Raw genomic sequence first — 25,875 nt, 5'->3', positions numbered from 1 at the left:
TATAATATTCCTAAGTTTTAGAGAAATTTTATTGATTTATCCAGAATTAAGCCATTTTATTATTTCTTCTCTCTTTATGTGCGCAAACTTACAATAATAAAATTATCTTTCTTTCGTTATACTTTGCTGGGCATACAAAATATCTGGTGTTAGAGTAACCTTATCGACCATATTTTTCCCTCAAAATTTTTGATTTATTGGATCGCGGAAAACCTGTTACAGTAATTAAAAATATTTCCTTTTACTATCAAACTATCATCAATGCATTGCGCTTTAAAAGCGAGTTGTGATTAGTCCTCTCCTCCCACACCCAACATCCTGGAAACCTTTATTGAAACAGAGCTTTATATTGTGTGCAGGTTTATGAAACTGTTTGGCATTTTGAAATGTTGTTTAACATTTGAAATGTTAGACCAAAGGAAATTACATTACTGTTGCACGTCCACTGCCCACATGTTTAAATAACTAAACTTACGATAAACCATTCATCAGTCATCTTTATCATTTTCTTCACCCAAAGCAGAATACTCTTCTTACCTAAGGTTCTATTCCATAGCGATATACTTAATGAAAGGCATGATTCGGTATAGTTCTCCTAGCCTCAGCAAAGCCTTAAGACTTGTAATATTGTATGTACTTAGATTTTTAAGCTATGTGGATGATACACCGGCAATAGCATAATTTTCCCTGCCTGATTGCATAAATGTTGGAAAGATAAGGACTAATGAGATTTTCACACAGGCGAATATGTCAAAGACCAAAACTTTGATTTAATTTTCCTCGGCCTTGCGTCAATCAAACCCTGCAAATAATACTTGGAATGATTTTGTCAGATTCGGAAACTGTCGGCACCCTGATATGGTCAAAAATATTTACCTAAATATTAGTAAAATTGCTTAGCAAACCTATCTTTGAGACCCAAATTAATCAAACACCAGATAATTGTGATGTTCATCTGGGTATAGTGAAAGAAAGATAATTTATTGGTGTAAGTTTGTCAACTCACCAAAAATGCTATATATGCGAGGGCAACCGTCGGCAAATTTCTTCAATAAAGTATGTGCTTTTAGCCCCATAAAGCTCCTACTTTTTCAAACTTGTCTTAATAATCCCAAAATTAAAAACAGCCTTCTGTTGATTTATCCAAAAAAAATATGATGTATATTTTGTATGGTTAGACTCGCTAATTTTAATGAATATACACTGTTAATTATTTTCCAGGAAGGACAACAAAGGCAGCTCTAGAGTATTAAAAGCTTCCTTTTAAACTGCAAAAACGTTTTAAATCTCTATTCAATGAGCAACCACCTTTATGTGAGAATAAACCCACAACCTCTTGGAATCGAACTTTTCACTACTTCAACTACCGAGCTTCAAAAGAAGACAACTCACAAAGTAAACAGAGTTGTATGACTTTATTGGCACTGTAGGTTAGTGATTATAACTCTTGATCTTTATGCAGAAGATCGATACTATTCATACCTATAAATATATTGGCTCTTAATTAAAGAACCGTTTATATTATCATGCAATCTATATAATTAGTAAATCAATGCAAGCAGGCGAAAAGAGGATCTGCAACTCTATCTAAGGAGTGCTTGATCGCGGGATTTGTGTTGATTGTAAGTTTATACGACGGTCAATAACTGCGCAAACTCCCTGCACCGCCCAAGTGCACTACTTAAATGTTAGCTCGATTGCTAATGGTACCTTACTCTGGTATATCGTAAGGCCTAGAAGCGCTAAACACTTTAAGCAGTGGGGACATAAAAGCATTCACAAAACACTCGAATTATCGGTTAAACATACGTTATTGATAATACTACAAAACAAATGTAAATGTCCTAAAATGATATAAAATATAATTACAATCACCGACCCTACCGATCGAGACGTTCCTGGTCATCCGTACGTCTTGTCTTCTTGTTGGTGTCCAAACATCTCCTATTTCTCGCATTCTGCCAAGCAAACCTGTGCAAAGGTTGTGCACTTCAACATGTAATTAAACAAAAGGGTGGAATTTCTGCCATATATGTCAGTGGGGTGGGTTTGAATAGGGGTTTGAGTGTTGAGGAGCTATGCATTAGTTTGGGGAAGTTGACGGCAGTCGTGAAACATCTAGAAATCTGGACATGTTTGCAGGAACTAGGAGGTATGGTTACCAATTCTGGTTGGACGTTACCCTGTAACATATGCATCACTTAATTGATTTTTTTCATTGTAACAACATGTATGACAACATGACTGTATAATTGTTTATGTTGACACACATGGTGACAAAAGTATCAGCTATGTCTATGTTTAGGACAAAATTATATATATGTATATATGTCTGTAGTTTAGAAATTTAGCTTTAAATATTAACCCTCAAAGGCACTGGATTTTGGTGCATTTAGAAACTTCAATATATAAAAAGTGTTTTGCTTTTCTTCTTAGATTGCATGCAATAGGTGAAGAAAAGAAGAAAGTGAAACGGCTATATTATTGTTTTTCTGTGAAAAATTTGAAGTTGTTTTATAAATTTTACTAAAGTTAAAAAATTGTTTTCGTTTGAAAAACATTCAACCCGTTATATTACTTGTTTTGTTTTAATTATTTTTTGTGTTTCCGTGTGTTGAATATATCACTTTTCAAAAGATGCAAAAAAACTAGATCCCGTAAAACTGAAAGAAACATGAAAATGAAAGTTAAAATTTCGTGACACATTTTCCCACTGAACTATAAAATTAAAGATTGCTAATAATCACAATATTGTCAGTGTTGGCCGACATAGTTTGAATATTGATTAAGCTTTTGAGCGCCAAAAATTATACAATTATAAAGTTAAAACCCTTATTCTGAAAGATGTGCAATACCTTGAGTTGTAGCTACAACCCGTAAAAAGTGTGCAAAAATTTCACGAATTAAGGTGATGCCTCTTAGGGTACGCTCTTTGTACGAAAAGTACGAAACGTTTGCGTAACGACTTTGAAAATAATCTCATGACATTTCAATCCACAAAACAGAAGACCAACGAAGCACATTGTGGTAAAATTTTTCACGTAAAAATATCGGTGCTAGTTAAAACTCAATTAAATTTTCGCGCAGCCAAGTTTGCACAAAAACGCTATTTCTGCACATCGAACTGTTTCGCAGAGAGTTTATTCTACGACCCCTCGTCTCCAAGGTTATTCTACGCCGACGATGTTCAGTTTTGAATTATTCCCACATATAAGTTGCAGTACGATGTTAGCGCCTCATTGTATTATATCGAAGAGAAACAAAAACCACTAAGGAGCAAGTATTGACTGAATTCAACTTTGCTTGCAACTTGCGAAATGCTTCGCAACCTTTCTCTTTAAATTTCTAGTATTCTGTTTTTTATAAGAAAGTAATCTTATAGTAATACTTATAGAGTAGCTCAAATGTTATATCTATAATAATAGTTCTGTAAGACACACAAATTATTTTCGACTAAAACAACGGTCACTGTTTAACATTCGAGACCTGATGGTATTGAAGGCTCGGGAAAGATGTAGGAATTTCTCATTTTTTTGGGTATCCTTCGCGTATCAAGCGGGATTTACAATTCCGTTAAATTTCTTTGCAATATGATCTCTCATAATTTTCAAGAGTATTTCTTTCGCAGAAAAAAATTATCAAATTTTAATAGGAAAAAACATTGTTTACCTGAAAAAACCGTTTACCGTATGTCATTATGCATTCTATAATTGTAACATTGAGTAAAAACCCATACGCTGGTGAAATATGTTGAAAAAATTGAAATAAATTTTACATTGCTTAAAGAATTTAAAAATACATGTTTTTGTTATAAACAAGTGAAAATTCGAAATCAGGCTTGGATATGCTTATACTGAAAACACAATCAAAGTTAGAGTTCCAGGTTACGTTATGCTTCTTGGAGAGACAAATAAATTCCATTTTTACCTCTAAAAGAACAGCAAAAAACAAAAGTACAATGACACAAGGCAAGCTCAGAAAGTATGCTGATAGTATTAAATCTTGAGAAAAGTCTGTGTTTTATTAAAATAACCATAACACAATTAAAAAGAAACAAGAAAGAGATTCACCACGGCTTGGCAATACGCTTAGCATATGCTAACAAAAATTTCCTATGTTAACATAAATATGGTTATAAGCGGGAAAAAAACGATATAAAACTCTTATTTTTAAACTTCAACCCCCTATAAGACGTCCTACGAACTACTTGAATACGAATAACAAAAGAAATAAAGAGAATTTTTGCCATTTCTTTGCAAATAAAATGACTTTTGGTTTTTGCGAAAGTATTTTACTCGTAATTCGTCCATAAATAACAATTCGCGAAAGTTTTTGTTGAAAATTTCGCGAGTTTTCGATCACATACAAACTTTCTGACCGCAAAGGTTTGTAACACTTTAGCTTTATTAAATTATTACAAAGTCATCTGCAATATAATCAGACGACGCGCACAATATAGTTACTAGGTAACGCTCTATCGTTGGCACTAGATATATCTGGAGTGTCCATAGGCGTTATAATGTTATTGCTTGGAAACAAACAGAAAAAAAGACGTGACCAAAACAATCTGTGGACGTCTCTTAACTCTGTCATTGTGAATATAAACAAGTACGGGTTGAGCATCATATAAGTGAACGAGGCTATTCCATTCAGCTTAAAAAATGATTGGTCGACATAGAATCTCAGGAAAGTCGAAATAAGATGAAGACTTGTGAATATGACCGTAATAATGTATATACGTATCAAATCCTTCAATGATTGTTTGAGTCTTCTCAATATTGTCAACTGTTGTGCATTGTGTCCCGCGTTGACTTTCTTGCTTTTTATTATCTTGATATTTCTCTGCCTCATGCTGTTAGTGTGTATTGCCATGGAAACTACTGTTACCATGGAAAGAAGTATTAAACACCACGAAACAACATGGTTTTTGTAGTCTTTTGAATTTAAAGCAGATACCAGTTTGGGTCGCTCCCCGAACGGTATAACTGTAGTGAGAGTAGCAGCTATACAAATTAAAATAACAGAGCAAAAGACTTTGCATGACGTAACAATTTGGTAGTAAGCAAGACAATATTTTATTGCGATGAATCTATCGATGGACAATAGAACTGTGCAAAATATAGATATCAAGAAAGTGGTTTTGGTCGCAACATGAAAAATAACGATAAGATTCTGCTCATTCCTTATTTGGTCATCACAAGTCATGCACATCGAGCTGTTGGTTACATCTGTCGAAATTTTCAAGATGATAGATGTTGATGCACTTACTGAGAAGATGGTATCTGTAACTGCGATAGCAATGACAATATAGTATATCGGTATATGCAGTCTTTCTTTAGTTAATATAAATATCACATTTAGAATGTTTCCTGGCAGTGGCAGGAAGGCAAAAATGAGTATAAAGAAATCCAATCCTGAAATATCCGCCATTATTCTTCAAATTGCTATAAAAGAAAAGAAAAAAGAGGTATAAAAATGTTACATGCAGTGGAATTTGGAACAACAGAATGCTTTGGAGATAAAATAATTATATATAATGACGAAAGGCTTAAAGTAGCCCCACGAAAAATGTTTGCAGAATTATATCTTGACGTTTAAGCTTGGAGCAATAGCAGTAGAACACAATGGAATCAGATTTCTGCTTTAAAATTGAATCTATAAGAAAAGTTCAGAATTCGCACCATATGCATAGTATTTTCCAGGTGACAAAAGAAACAGGTCGGCTTAAAATTTTTAAGAAAACGACGCACATTAGCTACTAAAACTTTAATTCTCACCACAATTTCATTAGCAACTATTTTAGTACCTAAGTTATATACCGCAATAACGTTGAAATCAATTTTATTCTTAAGTTAGAACGCTATAACGAGAAGTAACAAAAATGTTATAACTAGCTGTTACTAAGACATGTCTCAATAAGTTTCGTTTTATTCGCTACAACAAAGAATGTTGCTTAAAACTGTTTAAAGAAAAATAAGTGTCTCATTAAGAATGACCGTATAATATAAATTGATTTGTCTAGGTGGACCATCCTCATTTCAAGGACTCTACTTTCAATTCCTCTTCCAAAAAAGAAAAAGCCTCGAAACGAAGTGGAAGTTAGTTTGCTTCTACTTTAAAGAAAATAAAGTTGAAATATGATTCATTTTGTAAAGGATTTTTTTGGTTAATCCTACTAATGGGATTCTTCAGGAAGTGATTCAATATCTACTTTACTATTATACGTTTTATGATCCCGGTCAAGCAGAAATATGTATATGAGTAATACGAAGCTAGTTAAGGAACATGCGAGATATTTATCGATAGTTTTCGCCAAATACTTAATAAATAGCCTGCCTCCTGCAACGAAGTCGCCAACATCTAACACAGGATTTTTGAAAAGCTATCAAAAAACATAGACATGTTGAAAGATCAATACACACCTTCTTCCTATAAGCATAAAATGCATCAGATGGACCTCTTCTAATCCAGTCAAATCATAACCGTATGTTTCGCCGTGCAAAGGAAAATGAAGCAAATAAAAAAGGATAAAAAGAGACTGAATATGAAGAATGATATTAAATAACAAAGTATCATTCTACAACACAATGGATTTGGCTTGTCAATGTTTTCTAAGCTATTGTTCTTTTAAACATGCGTCATATTCAAGAAACATGTAAAGAACAAACAAGAAATATAAAGAGATGGATAGAAAAGAAATTGGAGATAAAATAGATAATTATATCATGAGGTTTAAATTGAGGCTTGAATAAAAAAAATAATAGCATATTGACACGTTTGCATAGTTGTAGAAAAGCGTGGGGAGCTGTACTCAATCAAACTTGATTTTGCTAAAATGCTAGGCTTGGAACTCTAACTACTGGCAACTACTTTTTTTTGATGTTAGAAACAAAAACCATCATTACAGATCGCTGTTTCGTCACATTAGCATCGATGATAAACCAGAAAATCGATTTGTGAAGACTGTAGTTTAATAGGTTCCACTTCCTTTAAAATTAATAAAGATAACTAAAAATTTTTTATTTAAAACACATCTAAAGAAAAATTACCAGATGTAAACAATACGAAATCCATGATTCGTAGCATACAACGTCTGTCAGTAAGTTTAAAAGTAAAATGATGACCAAGGCCACACAGTTCGCAGCGTCGCTTCTAAATAAAAGAATTACCTTGTGCATACATCTATTCATATAACAACAGCACGTATGTTTTGTTTTTAAAGTTTGTAATGAAGAACATTTGATGGATCGTTGTCTTAATCGATCTAACCAATTCATTAATTTCCATGGTGACTTGTTTTTGATTAGTCTTGTAAAATCGTTTCCTATTACCACTATGTATGAAGGTGAAACAACTGAATGATGATATCTTTTTGTTAATCTATTTTTACAAACTGGAAAAGGAAAAAACGGTTTAAATTCTATTTTTCGCAATATTTTAAAGATCTTTTTTATTGATTCTAAAACTGCTAGTTTTTAATATTTTGTTTCCCAATATATATTGTCTGCTATTGTTTGGAACAAGAAACAAGGTGTCCTGCCTTATTTCATTATACATTATTGCAAAGATTTTAAACTCAAAAGATTGTAAATGCAGCACAGACACTTTAGCTTGTTGGATGTTTTATTTTGGTATTTCTTTTAAAATCCGTCCCAGGATGTCCTGACGCGATCCCTATGTCCAAGAAACAAAACAAAACTTTGCATGTTGTATGTTATTTACAAGATGAAACTATTGAATATACTATTTTCGGATGACAACCTGGAGATAAACCACTTGCAATTCTAATGATATAAATAAGACGGCATTGGCGTTTAGTTACCACATATTGGGTTGCCATGGAATGTAAATGATACTGATCATATCACTAAATATCTTTCTTCAATTTAAACTTAACCGAGGAAATTCTAGAATTACCGTTATCCTGTTCAAACTCGCTGTAATCATAGCCACACGCGAATTAAAACATACTTAAACATATATCGCACTTATTGACGTAAATTTGTTTTCCAATCAACTGTATATTAAAACCACGAAAGGGCTAGTTTATATCAACTTGAATTTATATCATTAGCTTTTTTATTAGTTATGAGCTGTTGGTTTTTTTAATTTCAGCTACGAATATGTGTACAAGGCTCCAATAGATACATTAATTTGATGCAGTTTAATATTTAAGAAATTAATACTGTTCAGAATCAGTAATGACTTAATGTTAACGCTTTACTTGACGTGTTGTCAAAGGTTGATGTCGGAGCAGATACAGAGTAAACACTGTCGTATGATCTATTAAAAGAGTAAACTTTTTATTTGAGACCTGGAGATTGAACGTCCGCTTTTTAAATATTGCACTTAACTATAAGTATTACGCAAATCAGATTCTTTGTCTTTACCGTCGGTCCCTTTAATGCTTAAACGCCAAGATCAAACATGTTTTATATTCAGGTTAAGTTTTTAGACTTTTAATTTGATGTAAATTAAAGCTTGTAGCAACAGTTACCATCGCTACTAGGCGTTTAAATGCGTTTCTGCTAAACAAGCGTCATACTTGATACGTACTTCAACACCTAATGACGACCGAGTTTCTGGAGTAAAAAAGCAGGTGCTTTTCGTTTCAAGAGTGTGTCCACTAAACACAATGAAAAAATCTGTATCAAATTAATAACCTATTAAACCTGTTTGTTTATTAAACCTCAGTTTTAAAATGAGGCATAGCGTGGTAAACCAGAAACTAAAAGGTTTTACCTGCAATAATGATGGTCGCATAAACGGTTCTCCTGTACCTGTATCAAGTTAAAATTTATATACCATTCTTTCGGACTATAGGAGTCACAATTCCATTCTAGGAGGAACAACAAGAAAAAAAATATTTCGGAAATTATTTAGCCGTTTTAATTTACTTTTTTTTACTAGACTTTTACTTCATAGATAAATATAAACTCTGGGTTACTTCTTACTACAGCATTTTTACATACCTTAGGAATTATTTTCATCAGATTAAAAACTGCTCAAAAAAATCCTGCTTGCCTACACATCACCACACAAAATAAACAATACTTTTTGCAATTGAAATCATTTCATTGGAAATTCATCTTTTACCCTTACACATTTTGCGGATATTTTGTACACACGCGCGTTAGGTGCAATGTATATTGGTCTAAATTGATAACTTCATATTCAAAAAGCGCTCTGAAAACATGAGAAAATAATCCAGGTCCTGATTTTTATATATCTTTTCCTTATTCCGAACAAAAAAAATTAATAAATAAATCAAAAACAGAGATACTATCTTAGATAACTAGATATCTTCCTAAACAAGTTTTAATTGTTACTACAAAAAAAATGTTTTTTTAAATTTTGAAGAGAAACACACTTTAAGTGAAGCCCTCCTTAAACCGGAAAGGTATTTTGACATTTTACGGCAAGAAATTTGTATTTTCGTCGTTTAGAATGTTTATCAAGAAAACGTTACTCCCATTTTTAAAGAGAAACACACTTGAGACTCCCGTATCGATATCATGTTTACTTACACATGGAAGAATCTAAAGAAACATAAATGGCTTTAAAAATAAAATCGCCTTTAAAACTGTCTGTCTCCTGAAACAAACCGAGTTTTACCAAAATTCACGGTGCATATGTATAAATATATGTTTATTATTTTCCTTATCCTCCTCAAACGTATTTGACACCAGATTACTGGAAGATGTGTCCAGTTCCGTGGGGTCAAGGTATGGTCCATCATTTTTTTGAGATGTTCCAGCTGAGTGGATTTGGGGACTGTGATAATGTTGGATTACCAATTTTGGTTTTCCCGTTCTAGGTAGAGGCAATGGTCGTGCAATAATCTCAGATGGCGAGGTTTGATCCTGTTGGGTTGAACTATGCATAAACAGTGCTACTTGGTTAGGAAAAATTGTTGCTTTGGCTGAAGTCGCTCTTTTTCTTTTTCTAAAATTTCAAGCACGTCAGTTATTTAATGAAAAGGAATACTACAACACTTCATCATATGTATTAGTCAGACGGAAACACTTATGAGAAAAGATATACTAAAAAATAAACGATGAGAGTATTTCCACTCACTGTAGAGTTGTTTTTTAAACTTATCTTACCGACGGTACACCAACCAAAATGAGAAGGAAATAGTTAGTGTCACAGCAGAAGGAACTCCAACTAAAGTCCACCATTTCAGTGATGAATTTTCCTTTTCAGATACCTATTTTATACCAACTTGATAAATTATTGATAATGTCGTTGACAATGTTAAATTGACTGTTGGAAATGTCAGCTTTACTGTTTCTGCAGAAGTAAAAATGCCAGACGTTTGTGTCTGTGTAATTGGTCTTATCGTTTTTAGTCCAACTGCACCTAGTCTTTTTATATACTTCGTCCTTATAATAGGTCTACTTGTACCTGGTCTTTCTGTACCAGGTGTTACTGTACTAGCTCTTGCTGTATCAGGTCTCATCGTTCCTGGTCTTCTGGTTATTGCTGTCATTGCAGCCTTGCTGCTTGATGTCGTTTAGTCCAAGTCTAAAATAACACAAAGTCAATATAGACTGACCACGTGATAACAACACACCAATAAAATTCCGCAAAAAACATAAACATTCAAAAACACTCTACTGCAGGCGAGTCATTCTCTTTGGAACTTTTTTAAAAGAGGCTGTGAAGATATATAAGACGTCACATCAAGAAACTGTTATGAAATTAGCCTTTTTTACCTTTACTTTTCAAAAATACCTTACTTTAACTTAGTAATAACATCCGTTTAGTAAAAAGATTAATTGGAACATATTACTTCCCTATGTACAATATACAATTGGCTCCATTTGTTCTGAGCAAAAACGTTTTAAGGAACTTTGGGAGAAATATTATTGTTGTCAATTAAAATGATTTGTATTGTTGCTAACTCATTTGCGGAGGATTTTTAGCAATGGTAGCTCAATAGGACTAATTTACGCCAGTAGATTTAGTAGGGAAAAAAATTAAGTTTTTGCGGATAATTGTTTATATAATGTTTAGAGAATAATAATTTTGGAGAGTGTCACACAATTTTTAAGAAATATTCTTGAAATAAGATTCTTTTTTTCATTACTAAATTAACACAACAACACCAAATAACGACTGATTTGTGCATCATTTTATTACATTCTTTGTGGGAATAAAATTGCGGCATTTTTAACTTTAAGGTAACATTTCACGAATTACGTTTTACTCGTATCAGCTAATTATTAGTTTCATTAGTTTTAGTTTTCAATTACGTACTAACTGCTAACGAGGTCAAAATACTTGTCCAGTAATTTATGTTCAAGGATGTGATTATGGAATGGCATAAAGTACACCAAACCTACCCAACAGACTAGTAAAGTAAAGTTAGGTAAATTGAATGTTTAATGCGCATAAAGCCGAAAAAAGAATTTTCTAGCAAATATTAAAAATATGCCGAACAAGAATCTCTCTATAAATAGGGAATAGTTTGGTGGAAGTACATAAGCTCATTGAGTCGAAACTAATTACAAGCTTAACTTTTTTAAAGAACTTTCCGCATATTCATAAACATTATAACTTTGAAATGAATTTCTTAATCAAAGCTAAATAGTATCCGAAAGCCACAACATACGATAACATAAATGCCCTTTTGTTTTGTTCCCTTGATCACCTGCCTTATCGTCATTGCATGTGTTTTAATTAAAAAACTACTTTACATTTTACTTTCAATATTGTGCGTTTAGCCTTTTACACGAGGCAAAATTTTGCTGCCTAAACCAAAGTGTTATACTTTGCAGTAATTTTGTATTGAAAGTTCATTCCTAAATATTCTTCGAATTTAGACGAAAAAGAAGGTGTTCAATTTTTTCACAATAGACAACTGCTTTCGTCTGTACAGGAATGCTCATAATTTTAAAATGTAAGTTTTAGAATATTTGTGATTAACTTATTTGGCAGGTGGTGTTGTTTCGGAAATTTATGATGAGAAAAAATATCTATTTGCTTCTTCGGTGACTGATGTGTTATGACTTTAATTTGCAATGTTTTTTCTGACTGTACTTTTACCTGCTTTGTTAGCTAATCCTTTGCATTGAATCGTTGAACAAGCATAGCTAAGCGTTTTGATGTTGAAATGCCTAGCCAGGAGACCCAGCATAATTTTTCTTACCACCGGGAAATCGGAGTAGTTAAGGTAGGATAAATTACGTTGGGCCTCAAACGATTTTTCTGCGGCTAATTCTATTGCTCTTTGCGGACGTGGTTCATGTACAGGAAAGCGCTTTTCATCCGAATATTTGAGCGAGTGGTTTCACTCACCCTAACAAACATTATTAAACTATGAGGTGTTTACCAGAGTAACATGTGGCCAAGCTTGGTAAACAACTCACAGATAAATTAAAAAGGTCTCCGAAACGATTAGTCACATTGTTCAATTTATACTCGGGGTTTCTGCTCGCCTTTTTTTGAGATCGACATTTTCAGTTTTTTCCGGGCATATTGAAATGAGAATTTGCGTTAATTACTGATTTAATTCCACATTTCGTGTAGTAAGGTAACTTATTAGTTCATCAATAGTGATGAATATATTTCTGTCCAATAAAAATATTCAACCGGCCCGTAGAAAGACCTGAAAATTTAACTTAAAAACTCCCTCTTGCATACCACGTATGTATGCTTGTATATCTAATGTAATTAAATTAAATTTCGTTAAATTGTGGCCAAAATTAGATTCTCGTGAAACATTTCCTACGTAAAAACAAGTCCTTGCGAAAAATAAGGTTTGAATGTTTATCCACTATTGTAAATAAAAAATACGAGATCTATCTTTAATCGATGATCGTCTTTGTATTATCTTTGTTACCATTATGTCTAGCAGCGTTTAGAAACAAGAATCTGATATCTTTGCACCCTTTAGGTGTTTCAGTTTTCTTAGAGGCTGTTCATGGGAAATATTTCGAATCGACATAAGTTTATCTCGCCTACCGAGGAAACTGCATTACCCGCTTACCGAGATCTCGATCATGCGCACCAGAGATTTCGGTAGGCGGGTAAAGGGTTTGCAAACAACCCGAGATCTCGACGTGATATCATGCTGAAGCAATTACCCGGTTGCCGAGGAAATATTTCCCATATGGACAGCCCCTTAGTCTTCGAAGTTGTCTTTTTTTCTTCGGTCTGGACTCATCTTCAGTCAGTACTATTTTTTTTAAAAACTTCCTATGATCACTTCTTCTTTCGGAGCACAATACAGTTCCTCGACCAGCTGCTGATAACGTTGAATAAACATATGACTTTGGTGCTTCTTGGTTATATGTTGATTCAAAACAACAGCAATAAAAAATATCTACTACTATCTAACATTCGCACAATTTCAAGCCATGACATTTTTACATCGTGATATTCTTGGTTACGTAATTATTTTTCATCCAAATAAATCGCTAATTCCACCTGCAAGGTCTAAAACATTGTTAGTCAGCTTAATTCCTAAAACAAAAACAAAAAGAAATGTTTTTAAAACTGACACTTAAAATAAAAGCTCATTTTTTTTCTAATTTCGACGAAGAAAAAATTAACAAAAGAGGAAGATAACAAAAATAACAAAACAGCGTTAGTAATATACAGATGATGTATTAGTCTGTACAACCGCATTATTGTTGAGTAACCATACAAACTGGACCTGCAAATAAGCATTATTGTATAACTCGTCGATAGGGCCCGTGGAAATATCCACTTAGGCAGGAGAAAACCATCACTTGACTTTTGGTGACGTCTGCAAAAACCCTCTAATTTTGTCTATCCGGTGGCTAATTATGTAGAACTAGAAACACTGATCCAAAATAGTGGATAGTATCATATGTTTTTGACGAACTCCTCAGAAAGATAAAAGGGTTTAAAAATTTTGCTTACGTCAAAATACAAAACATTTTTTAGAAATTTGTATAATCGTTGCCTTTACGTATAAATCTTGAAACGCTGATCAAGAAAACGTAGAATTGTGTGTACTATTAACGAACGGTTGAAAAGATATTTGGGTTCAAAGGTATTTTGATGATGTTGTCAACCCGTCTATACCGAAACGGTTGGTACGGCCCGGCTTTATAGAACTTACCCAATCTGGTCCGAGGATGACCGTAGTTACCTCTACGGTGAAAAGTAACGTCACCACCTCGTTTGACTGACGTCCCAACCTCGTTTTCATGTTATTTGGCCTGAAACTGTGCATTGCAATGTCTTCCTTAATTTAAATTTAAGCTATAGACGCTATATTCACGTTATTGACGTCGTGATGTTTAATTTGTTGATTATCATTTGAGACATAACTTTATCGGCGACATTTACTTTGCCTGTCACAGACAGACATTCTCTCTGTATTATTATATAGACAAAACGACGTCACGTTTGCCGAGTTTTTGTCACGCTGAATTGATTCCATACCACATGGTACTTATTTGACTACAAAACCGTTAAATATTCCAACAATATGACTGAATGTATAAACATAATTACCATTAGCAACTTGTCCCATTATATTGGATTTGCCTTTTTTTCCAGGGAATACAAATTGTGGACCATATGGCACTGATGCGGCTAGAGGATGCACAATGACATTAGAATTTGGAACAGCATACATGACTTGTGAAGTTTGTGGAATAATCTGCACTGAAGATTGCATTGGCATCTGATGTATTTGAGTCACTTGTGCTGGTGGATGGTGAATAATTTGCTGTTGTGTCATCATTGGTTGGTGAGCAACTGGCGGTGGCTGCAGTGGTTGGTATTGAACCTGTCCAACATGAGACTGCATTAGTGGTGCAGACTGCTGGATTATTTGATTATCTAGTGTTCGTGATGGTTGTGAATGAGGTATCATATTGCATGTTGCTTGTTGTTGTTGAACATTGTTGTTTGATATAACATAAGGAGGAGCAGTAGCATCTGGGCTCGTCTGTTCTTGTCTAGCTGACTTTTTCTGCGCCTTCCTATTGTTTTTTAACGGAAAAGTACAGAAAATATTTATATCTATTCTTTTCTGAAAGGACCTCCAGGACTGAAAATATGTGAAAAAATTAGATAAGCACTTACTTTTTCCATACCAAACAACAAATGATCACAATCAGCAGAAGAAGAAATAGTGCCGAACCTACTCCAATCCATATGGCTGTCTTTTTAGATTCGCTTTTTTCCTTATCTCCTAGGAGGCTGTCTGAGGAAAATAGGTTGTCTGTTTTAAACTTATTTGTTAAAAAATATTAACAGAATGGGAGAAAATATGGCTTGGAGAAAATTGACAAAATTGCTAAATATTTTTATAACTTGCCGACCTACACTTAAGGATATAACGCCGAAAAAACAATCCCACAAAAATATAGTCAAATTTTAGATTCACCCAATATGAGTTACACCATTTCAATTTAATCAATGAATAACAAACTAACCAGGCGGTTCCTCGTGAAAAATTGTGGAAGATGAAATGTAAGTTGGGAATAGCACTCCTACTTACAAGACTGTGATCCTGCTGCTTTAGCCAAAAAGCATGTTAATTTCTTTTTGCTGCAGTAAAGCGTTATTAAGAACAAATGTCCTTTGTAGTCTGAATATGCGGTGTATATGGAGGAATGATCCCACTAAATACACAAATATATATATATAAATATTGTAATTGTGCGTTTTCTAAACCTATTTCTAGACAATGCGGATACACATATCGTAAAAAATTCGTTTTACTCTAGAACTGCATTCCAATAAGACTGAACACTATGCTCCAAACAATAAGTAGATATGAATATACAATAGTTTACGCTTTGAGATTAATTGTCGTTAATTTTTAGTGTACATAAGGAGATAAAAATTAAAATTAACTTGAAATCAAGCACGAGGCTTCTTATAAAAATGGAAAATGTTTATGTACAATGTCCTGTAATACCATTTTCAAATAAACACATTTCTGACACTGTAATTGATCGCCTATACCTAAGTGGTTTTCAGAACCTGTTGATAATTCGCCATGTGAATTTATGTGTTCTGTGAGCTCCGATGCTTTTATTTGGCTCTGAATGTGCTTGTTGTGATTATATCATCTCGCAGTTACGTTTTCATTGTTTTTTTCACCGTAGGTTGTGTCACACACACTACACTAAATTTTTTTAGTTTTTATAAAAACAAGCTAGAGTCGTTGGAGTAACTTACAGTCATCTTAGCAGTAGATTTCAACCGAAGGCCTTCATACTCAGTGCCATAACTAACGGAAAAGTCACTTGTTCTTGCAAATTTTTTCCAGCTTTGGCCATTCCAAAACTTGATGGTGTACACTCCATTAGAAAAGCATCTGAAGGTGTTAATTCCACCAATCCAAGATATTGGTGTCGCTTTCGTAGAAATGTTACTAGAACAGTCCCCTTGGCATCCCGTGCAACCTGTAATGGAAAAAATATTTGAAAATATGTTAAGGTGGTGTGACAATACAGAAAGAATGAAAATTACAAAGTGCACGCACAATGATAAACTGGACCAGTTAAGTCTTAAAATTTAAATTCTAGAGGTTTTGCTCCTCTAAAGAATATGCTCATATAAAGGAACACAATTCTTCCTTTTTCCAAGGAGATAATGGTTGTAGCTTCAGAGCGCTTTAACATTTTTATTTTTTCAATTTTTGTTGATGTTTTTTCGCAGAGTACTACATTTTAATTATTCAACAACTGTCGAATATTTATTCTTGTGGTGTATTTGTCGAAAACAGGTTTTTTACTAATTCCGAGTGCATTCTCCAGGGCAATTTTTTCCAGATGTTGCTACGCTTAGGCTCTGTAAAGGGATTTATTTTTGCATTGATCATTGATCATTTTAGAAATAGAAAATATTTCTCGAATCACCGACTATCAAAATGCATCACAAAAATTATTATTTACGTTTTTCAGAATCATGAATATTTATTACCTAAGTTTTTCGCATTTGATGGATAACATGATGGCTTTTGATCAGCATCTACACTGTAGAAGGAGGGTTTTGAATTTGTGCACTGGCAAACAATATTATTTTCATAAGTACTGCTTGAGTGATAAACCGCTCCGTATGTATTGCAAACAGATCTATCGTTTGTTTCACTAAACGTGATTTTGTCAACGGATGTTAACGAACGTGTGACTTGTATGTTAGTACTGCTGATTTCTGCAGAAGTGAGTAGTAAGGAAATGTAGATGCTCAAAAGTAACATAGTTACTTAGAAATAATCCAAAAATCAATAAATTTTCCCTGCTAAAAATGAATAATACATAAATAGTTATAAAAATAATTAAAAATACAATTATAACAGCAGCTGTCAAATGTGAAATTGCAAAACAACTAAACAAACTCAATAACTGTCAACTGAATCTAGAAAAACTTCCACGTGCTAAATAAAACGTTTTTATCAATACTCATTTGTATCACGACAGCTCTGCTTAGAAGTACGGCATTAAACTTTCATTACAGTTCCTAGTTGAAAGGTAAAGCAATCAATTATCTATTCCTTTGTCTTCATGACTTTTATAGCTCGTTTTAGAAAAAAACCTATTATCTTAATAGCAGAATATGTTTAGTACAGAAAATTATGTTTCTCATTTGCAGCAAAAATGTATGTTTTGAAGAATTAACATACCAATGTTATTATGACATGATCTTTATTTTTCAATTAAAAGTTATCATTACTGCGTGGGCTCCAATATTTGTGGCGGTAATGCTGGCAAACCTAAGAATAAACGCGATTATTGCCTCGTGTTTAAGTGTCGGAATTGTATTTATTTTAATGCACGTGACTTCCATTATTCTTACCCGAAAAACTAATTGGAAAAGTTGATCACATATATTTAATAACTCCTTAAAGTAAAACATTAGAAATAAAGTAATGATGAAGTGACAAAACAGCAAGTTGTAATGATAAAACCACGTAGAGGTGCAACTATCCAAAGACTCTGCTGTGATACAAATTCTTCCATGTTTCGTGCTTATCTCGAAGTAAGGGTCAACTATTATTTAGAGCGACTCTATATAACTGCATATGATATTTTTTGTTAGAAACTCCAACTGTTATATGACACGAAGGCCGTTTTATTTGTCAAAGATTAAACAAAACTTACAATAAACGACGGATATGTGATTTGCTATGGAATTCGATGTAACACAGGCTCTTAAATAGGCATTTATTTTGAAAAACAATTAATTTACTATTTACAGTATTTCTTGTCACATAAAAAGTAATTAATATTAAAGTTTGCTTTTGTTTAATATATTTTCCTAAACCTTTTATTAGGCTTTCGCTTTGTTTTACTTTCGTTTCTGAAGCTACTGCAAGGGAACTGGATTTTATTTCATAAAATATCAGTCGATCTAATACTGAATATTTCATCTCAATCAACCGCGTTCGGCTCCATGAAACACGAAGGAGCACGAACTCGGTACTTCCTCTTTCTTTCAATTTCACGCAAGAGGAAGGAAACTTGAGTTCGTCGTTATATATATGTTCCACTTTATCTTCTTTTATCTTTACAATCTAATTATAATTATGAGTCAAATAGAAGTAACGTCTTCCACTGTACCTGAGGATTCGTCTGATAATCAAGTTGTTAATGATAATAAACGACCAAGTCGAGGACGAAACGATCTTTCATCAAAGAAGATGACAGCAGTTGCATTAGCAATCTCATTGAATATAAGCGATTTAAAACTATTTCGGATGATAAGCAGTTTAAATCGTTATTGCTAAAGGGGAAGGCCGCCTCGTATGTTACTAAGATGTTTAAAAAATTCATGTCATTTATTGAGGTCAGAAAGCTCGACGAGTTTCTGGCAAATATGCTAAAGGATAAACGGAGGAACCATGAATCCAGCATGGAGACGGTGATCGGAAAAGTCTAACAGAAAGTTTACAATGTCATGGGACCTTTGTCACCAAGGCAGTTAAAGGTGAGGAGAGCGATCTCGAAAAAGTCCGCCAACTGTCATCAGCAGAAACTGGACACTCCTCTATTCCTAAAGTAAATCGTTGTCTGTTTAACTTTGCTATTCTTTGTTTTTTAGCTTTAACTAACAGTAATAAGTGGAATCGTTACTCTCCAAAGACAAGATCAGGTTTGACTAAATCCCCTCTGCTATTTTTTTTTGACTGAGGTTATAAGTGGAGTCGTCACTCTCCAAAGACAAGACCAAGTATGATCATACCTCCTTGCTAAATTAATTTTTATTTTATTTTTATTTTTGACTGGGATAATAAGTTAAATCGTCACTCTCCAAAGACAAGACTAAGTGCAGTCAAGCCCCCTTGCTGACTTATTTAAGTTAAAATACTCTTACCTCAGGTCTTTTAAAAAAACGTATGACTCGTGACTATTAATAAGGCGGTCATCACACAAAATTACCGCTCTATTGTTGCAATGTATCCACTTGTGAACTATTTGCTCGTAGGAGATATTCAAGAACCTCGGAGACGTTGTGCTGAGCGAAGATATTAAACACGCTTCCCTTCGCGGCTGAGATATGATTTTTTATAGCACGCAAAAAATTGGGAGGATCAATTGAATTTTAGAAACAGCCGAACTTTGAAGAATACCTACAAATGCTTCGCCTTATTTTGAGTTTGTTTTGCTAACAGAAATGGCTTTTTTAACTTTTGGAAGATCAAGTTTGCATAACGTGTGTTTTCTAAGTTATATAAACCGCTACAAATAACACCAAGTCATGTCGGTATGTGTATCTACCTTGCATAAGGGAGGTCATACAGGCACCCAATATGTGAGAGACATTTGTCTTTCTCAATTCCCCATTTCACAAGATTTTTTGAAGAGGAAAGGGTGTCGTAGGTTGCCCCTATACAAAAGGAAGTTATACATTGTGGCAGTTAAAGAATTGTTCTACAAGATAAATCATTTTTCACATAAGAGCACCATTTTGTCCAATTGCCTTGCAAATGCTCTGGCATGGTAAATATCTTTTTCGCTTCATTTAATTATATTTGAAACAAGCTTTGGGTAAGCATAAGTGCCTTTTAATGGTATACTATTGTGGTCTAAGAGCCCTGCAAACCTAAAATCTCTTTGAAATTAAGCTATCAGCCGAAAGAACCTTAGACACACGGGCACGCGAAAGGTATTATCCGTGGACTCTGTGTTTAAACCGCAACATTCCAGGACTTACTTTCCATCGAGCCCAGTTGGTGTTTTTGTGTTGCAAACTGCTGTTCTTTAAAATTTTGTGGGGAAAAGACCACATGCAATATACTGAAAGAACAAAGTTTGTGGAATTGGCCACCACTAAAGGCTTTTGTGTAAGCTAATGGCTTTTTCATAATTGGTATTTATAAGCTTTTGTTCGGAAGAACTAAACTATATATATGTGATGTCATTTTTGCTGGAAGAAAATTCCATGGTTTCACGTTATTATTTTAAAATTGTGGTAATAACTGTTTTTGGTGATAATGAAAAACTTACTAATTGTTCCGACTAAAACTATTTTGTTTTTTATATTTAAGAAATGCCTGATTTTTCTATAATTTGATGTGTTTCATAACCTTTTTGTGGAAGATTTATGGGCAATGGCAATATAGAACATGCTAAATGAACTGATTTTTTAGCTGATTTGGATGTGCCCCTCAAAAACCGATCTGTTTTACATTTTGTGTTAACTTTTGTGAGGACGGACCGTATATACACCCTGTTTCCCAAAAATAATATCTTTGTTGATTCAAATTTACTCCTTAATCATTTTTGACATTCACGTTTAAAATGGTTGGTAAAGGTCTCTACAGATCACAATACTAAGGAAAAAATCTTTGTATTGTTAACCTGTTCATTTTTATAATTTGTGTATATTTTTGGGGAACAGGATAGTATGTAATCGAAGAATTGATTTTCCAGATATAAATTTGATGTTTTTTGACACTTCTGATTGAAATATTAAAGTCTTTCAACGAAGTAAATATTTGAGAGTGTTATTTCTGACTTTATTATTATTGTTGGTGTTGTACATGATTCTATACATTACTTTAATTATTGTTTCAAGCTCTACACATAATGATCTGTGTTGATTCAAGTTTATTCTTTGCTCATTGATTTTTTGACATTTAGGTTTAAAATTGTTGATAAAGGGAAGTACGGAACCAAAAGAGAAGATTTTTGTGTTCTTAACTGGTTGATTTTTACATTTTGTGTAAATTTTTGTTGAAGAGGATGGTATGCAACCGAACTGTTTTTTCTAGATTTAAATTTAATGTTTTCCAAACTATGGCTTTTTCGTATTTTTGTATAAGCTTCTAAGGGAAAGACAATATTTATAATGTTTAAAAAAATTATTTTTGTTGATTTGTGCTAACTCTTGCAGGCCTCCTTTTCTACATTTTTGAATAAAATACTAAGGTTTTCAACATAATCACTTATAGGATGTACATATTTGAGATGTGTTATTTCTGACATTGTTATTATTCGTGTTGTGACTGTCGGTGTTGTAACAGTCGGTGTTCTTACTGTCGCTTTTGTGAGTTTGGTGTTATGAGTTTGGTGTTGTGAGTGTCGTTGTTGTAACATTTTATCAACTAGATTTTACACCTATCAAGCTGTTCTTTTTTATTTTGCGTAAGATTTGAGGATTTAATGCGATTTGACATTGACATTTTGTGTAAGATTTTAAGAACATTTATTTTTTAATGCACTGCTGACGTCAGAAAAATATCTAAAGCAACCTATTTTTCACAGGCCTTTTGCCTAAGTGGATTTTTCCACGGGCCTTATCGACTAGTCCTGAATAATTGCCCCGTAACTTTGCGCCTGTGCTTTCCAGAAAGAGGTGTCCAGCATGCACATTTGCCCCGTAAATTTGCGCTGATGCTTTCTAGAAAGCGGCGTCAAGCCTTAATAATTTGTCCTGTAAACTTGCCATTTCTAGGAATACAACGTGTGGACGAAGCGTGGTTGGCCAGGTCTCAATAATGGCTGATGAAAAGAAAGACCTTATAGCAGCAGTACAGGAAGCTGCAAGAATTCTCACTGACGCCGCTAACAGTAATACAAATGAAAAAGAATCTTTTAATGATCTCGCGTGTGAAGATTATGTGTACGTGTAGCTACATAGCTAGCTTAGGAGCTAGTTAATTAATTTTCTTCTCCTCTTTGTCAACAAACTATATATTCTGTATTCTGTCTGTGTTCTGTACATATAGAAAATCAACTGTAGGTAGCTATAATTCTCTTTCTTTTCTAAAAAAGAAAAGCGTTTCCACATTTATCTTCTCGAAATATAAAGCATGTTAATCAATCAAGAATGCTTCGAGCTATTCCTTTTCCAATCAAGGAGTAGTAGGAGGGAATGAACCTAGGTACGTTTGACCTCCTTTGACACCTTTACCCCCTCAAATCCCCGCTTCTAGCATTTGCGTGTCATGCTCATCGAATATGTGCTGAATATCTTCAACACCTTCTGGTGGGTTTCTCTCTTGCGGGAACAGGTGCTTGATGTCCTCAACTCCACGGTAATCCTCTTGTGCTTCTTGTTCCACAACATCGTGAAGCGTTGTTGTTGATGAAATTTGCTCCTTCGCCTTGTTATAATAAAAAAGTAACAGTATCCCTCCCATTCTTTAATCGATCGGTAAGGGCGTCGCGGGTTGCTGCTACTGGTGCTGATATGGTGTCTTATATATTTGCTAATAGTGTTCCTAAAACGGCTCAATTAAAAAAGGTCATCGAGTAAGGGATTTCCTCTACTCGCGCATGCTCAAAAATTTGTTAATGTCAGCATTATTCCCGCTAGTCGCTGTTGCGCATGCTCGAAAATTTTATCGGAATCGGATCTGATCGGATTTATTTTCGGATGCCGTCAGATTTACCGATTGTGGGCGGGTAGGGTGGCTGGGGTGGGGGTTTGAGGGGAGGTCAAAGGAGGTCAAACGTACTTATGTTCATTCACTCCTACTACTCAACGAGACTTGGAGTCTAAAAGAGATCAGACGAACGCTCCAACAGCTGGGCAAGTAGAACAACTAAATAAAGCAGGAATGGGGAAAAAAGATTAAATTTAATGACAAATATGGTTCACATTTTGAAGTTGTTACCATATTAGAAGATAATTTCCCAGAATTAAAAAATTGTGGTGGCTTCACACTTTATCGGTCCAAATCAAGTGCATGCAATCGGCCCTTGACCAAACTTTCCACAACATGGTATGATATCAAAAAGATCAGAAAGGAAGTGTCAAGTACTGCCTGCATATACATCAAGCCACTGCAAAAAGATCTAGACATGGCGGCCAATCCTTCTCAAAAGGTCAGTAGGATTTGTGCACACTTTTGGTATATCAAAGACTTAATGATTGTAAGATAACAAAACAGCAAGCTGTAATGATGGAACTAGTCTACTGACTCTTTTGTTTTTGTATTGTAGAGGTTACACCCTCTGGAGATCTATATTCAGTGCAAGATCTCCCTTTTTACAAGGATAGTCTGCAGAATGAAGGTAATTGAACTAAAGACCCTCTATAAACATTACATCACAAACACCTACTGACAGTTACAAATTGTTATACGACATAAAAAGAAACAAATAAATATAAAACTATAAATACAAAACTATAAATAAGAGCAGACAACCACCCATGCGCCAGGACTTGTGAACCTGGCCGTAGCTTACCACATGTGTCACGGGATCCCAACACTCAGCCTTACTCAGGTGATTGACGCTTGGGACCAGCCCTATGTCAGGACCAGCCTGAAGTTACTGGGGTAAAATGCGTGGGCGTAAATCCACGAAGACCCGAAAAGGAAATTTCAAACCCCTTTGCAAAGCTTCATATAACAATAATCGGGCAGGATCGTTAACCCTATAGACAAAGTGAGCAAACTTGGCCTCCCTAATGGACTGGGGTTAAAAGTGGGCCCGTCACACCAAAAGACAAGACAGATTGTCAAACCCCCTTGCTTAGCTTCTTTTAATTACTCTGTAAGAGAGTGGGGAGTGAGCAAACTCCTGAATTACGGTAGGCTGCCGGTGAAAACAACAGCCGGGGTAATAAAATCGCAAGGAAAAGAAATCCTTCCCCTTTTGCAAAGCAAAACTTGCGTTTTCACAGCTTGAGAAAGAACAACACATACACTGTTGAGTTATTTATATCAGACGGCTTACCCTTGACTACTGCCCTGTCATCGCATTTCAACCACTCGTCTACATTCCGATCTTTAATAAATGCCCAATAATGACCTGCTGCTAGTGTGCCTGAATGATTTATAGTTGCCACTAGTTTGTATTTGTTAGTAAAAGATACAATATCTGCAGGATGTGAAGGTGCCTCCAATATGTTGCCAGAGTGAGATATACAATTAACAAATTGGTTGTTTTTTACTGATCTTCCCTCAACAAAGGTAAATCTTTTTAGTTGGAGAATCAAATCTCCACACTGACTAAAAGCTGTCTCTCTTGTACTATTCTGGAGGGAAGAATACTGTGGACAAAGCCACATGTCATTGTCAGTCAGCTCTTCGGGTTGGAAAAACAAGTGAAAAGAGTTTGCAACGCTACTTGAGGTAGCAAGTGGCACAATAGTCATCCTCTCCTCCCTACTAGATGAAAAAAGACACGAATTGCGGTCATGTTATTCATCCAAGATGTGTAAAAGTGTTAATATTAAATGGAGCGCCCCTAATGCTTGACATCTTACACTGCAAAGCTCTGAGAAAGTGGGACGGGTCTATAGCAGAGCGTGATCTATACAGCAGAGATAAGTTCAGTAAAACTGACTTGGAAAGTGGAGAAACATGCCCTGCATGTAAAGTTATTGAAGCAGTCTTGTGGGTAGGCAAATCAGGGAAAGGCTTTTCAGACGGGTTGCTCTTACAGTAAGTTCGGTTTTGTTTCTGTGGCAAGGTTTTTGTTTTTGGCATTTGAGAATCAGGCCCCGTTGGTGTGGAGGATATGGAGATAAGTCCATCTTGATTCCATTCACTTGAATTTCTTGCAATCCAAATACAAAAAGAGGATTTCATACATACATCAGCAAGGTTACGCGCAGCTCGGAAAGTTTTGTTGTTGTTCAACCCTAATCTTTTTAAACACAGTGACACTGATCGAGAGCAATAACCTCGAGCACCTACTTCAATTGCGAAAATATCTACATTCCATCCGTTCTGTTTAATAATTTCAACTAAGGGTGAATACATCGAAAGTTTCTTTGAATGCCAGATTTCCATATTTTCCTCACATGGACAGGTAAGCTCTATCAAAATTACACGTTTACTGTTGTTAGAGTACATGACAAGATCTGGTCTAAGCGATGTTATTGCGATATGACCAGGGAAAACGAATCCACCTTTTAAGTCAGAAAGAAGCAACCAATCGGAGGCAAGATGTAAGAGACCTATAGACTTTTTACTAGGGGGGACGAGCACCTGCTTTAACAAATTTGATGTTGTTTAGTTGCTTTACCGGGGAAGAGATAGAAGTAGTAAACTCAGTAAGAAGCTCTAAAAGTAGAGGCAAAACAGAATCGTGGCGAAATGTAAACCGACCCTATGTAAGAGCACTTTTGCAGCTACCTAAGACGTGGGCTGTGGTGCACCCTTGCTTACCGCATAAGAAACAGGAGGTTTCAGTGCACAAACTCCACCTCTTCAAATTACTTGGTGATGGGAGAACATCGCAGGTAGATCCTAAACAAAAAGCAAGCAAGTTTGGGGCATGCCCAGCAAGGATTTCCAGGAGAGATCGTTTTTAATGTAATTTCTCATCTGGTCCAGTACCCTTGCACTTGTAACTGCATAGCCTTACTTATATGGTCTTCTGCATCGATGTCTCTAGCAGTTTCTGTTACCAATCTTCTGACTGGCATGGAGTGGATAGATGGTATATAGGTGGTATATAGGAAGAGAAGTCCGTAGGG

The 25,875-nt window shown here is 34.7% G+C and overlaps 2 protein-coding genes across 2 annotated transcripts; both read right to left on the bottom strand.

Moving 5' to 3' along the window:
• Positions 1-11,774: 11,774 nt before the first annotated feature.
• LOC130649028 (uncharacterized) lies at positions 11,775-15,794 on the bottom strand. The gene is made up of 2 exons (XM_057455220.1): positions 14,494-15,794; positions 11,775-13,470 (listed from the first exon to the last, which is right to left on the bottom strand). Exons 1-2 carry the CDS (start codon positions 14,855-14,857, stop codon positions 13,409-13,411), a joined length of 426 nt encoding a protein of 141 aa, XP_057311203.1. The 5' UTR covers positions 14,858-15,794; the 3' UTR covers positions 11,775-13,408.
• Positions 15,795-23,700: 7,906 nt separating this feature from the next.
• On the bottom strand, positions 23,701-24,546 carry LOC130648596 (ubiquitin carboxyl-terminal hydrolase 51-like). Its single transcript, XM_057454647.1, has 2 exons — positions 24,095-24,546; positions 23,701-23,788 (listed from the first exon to the last, which is right to left on the bottom strand). Exons 1-2 carry the CDS (start codon positions 24,544-24,546, stop codon positions 23,701-23,703), a joined length of 540 nt encoding a protein of 179 aa, XP_057310630.1.
• Positions 24,547-25,875: the final 1,329 nt, after the last annotated feature.

The sequence above is a fragment of the Hydractinia symbiolongicarpus genome, chromosome 7 (assembly GCF_029227915.1).
Source record: "Hydractinia symbiolongicarpus strain clone_291-10 chromosome 7, HSymV2.1, whole genome shotgun sequence".
In the NCBI taxonomy this organism is placed as follows: Eukaryota; Metazoa; Cnidaria; class Hydrozoa; order Anthoathecata; family Hydractiniidae; genus Hydractinia; species Hydractinia symbiolongicarpus.
This window is presented reverse-complemented; position numbering and strand designations above follow the sequence as displayed.

Bases quoted from the DNA above. Each gene is read 5' to 3' on its own strand.
- LOC130649028 (XM_057455220.1), bottom strand. From the start codon at position 14,857: ATGATACCTCATTCACAACCATCACGAACACTAGATAATCAAATAATC. The intron at 13,471-14,493 runs GTAATTATGTTT...TTTTTGTTTTAG, and splicing joins AATGGGACAAGTTGCTAATG to GAATTAAGCTGACTAACAAT.
- LOC130648596 (XM_057454647.1), bottom strand. From the start codon at position 24,546: ATGACTATTGTGCCACTTGCTACCTCAAGTAGCGTTGCAAACTCTTTT. The intron at 23,789-24,094 runs GTATGTGTTGTT...TGTTATATGAAG, and splicing joins GATATAAATAACTCAACAGT to CTTTGCAAAGGGGTTTGAAA.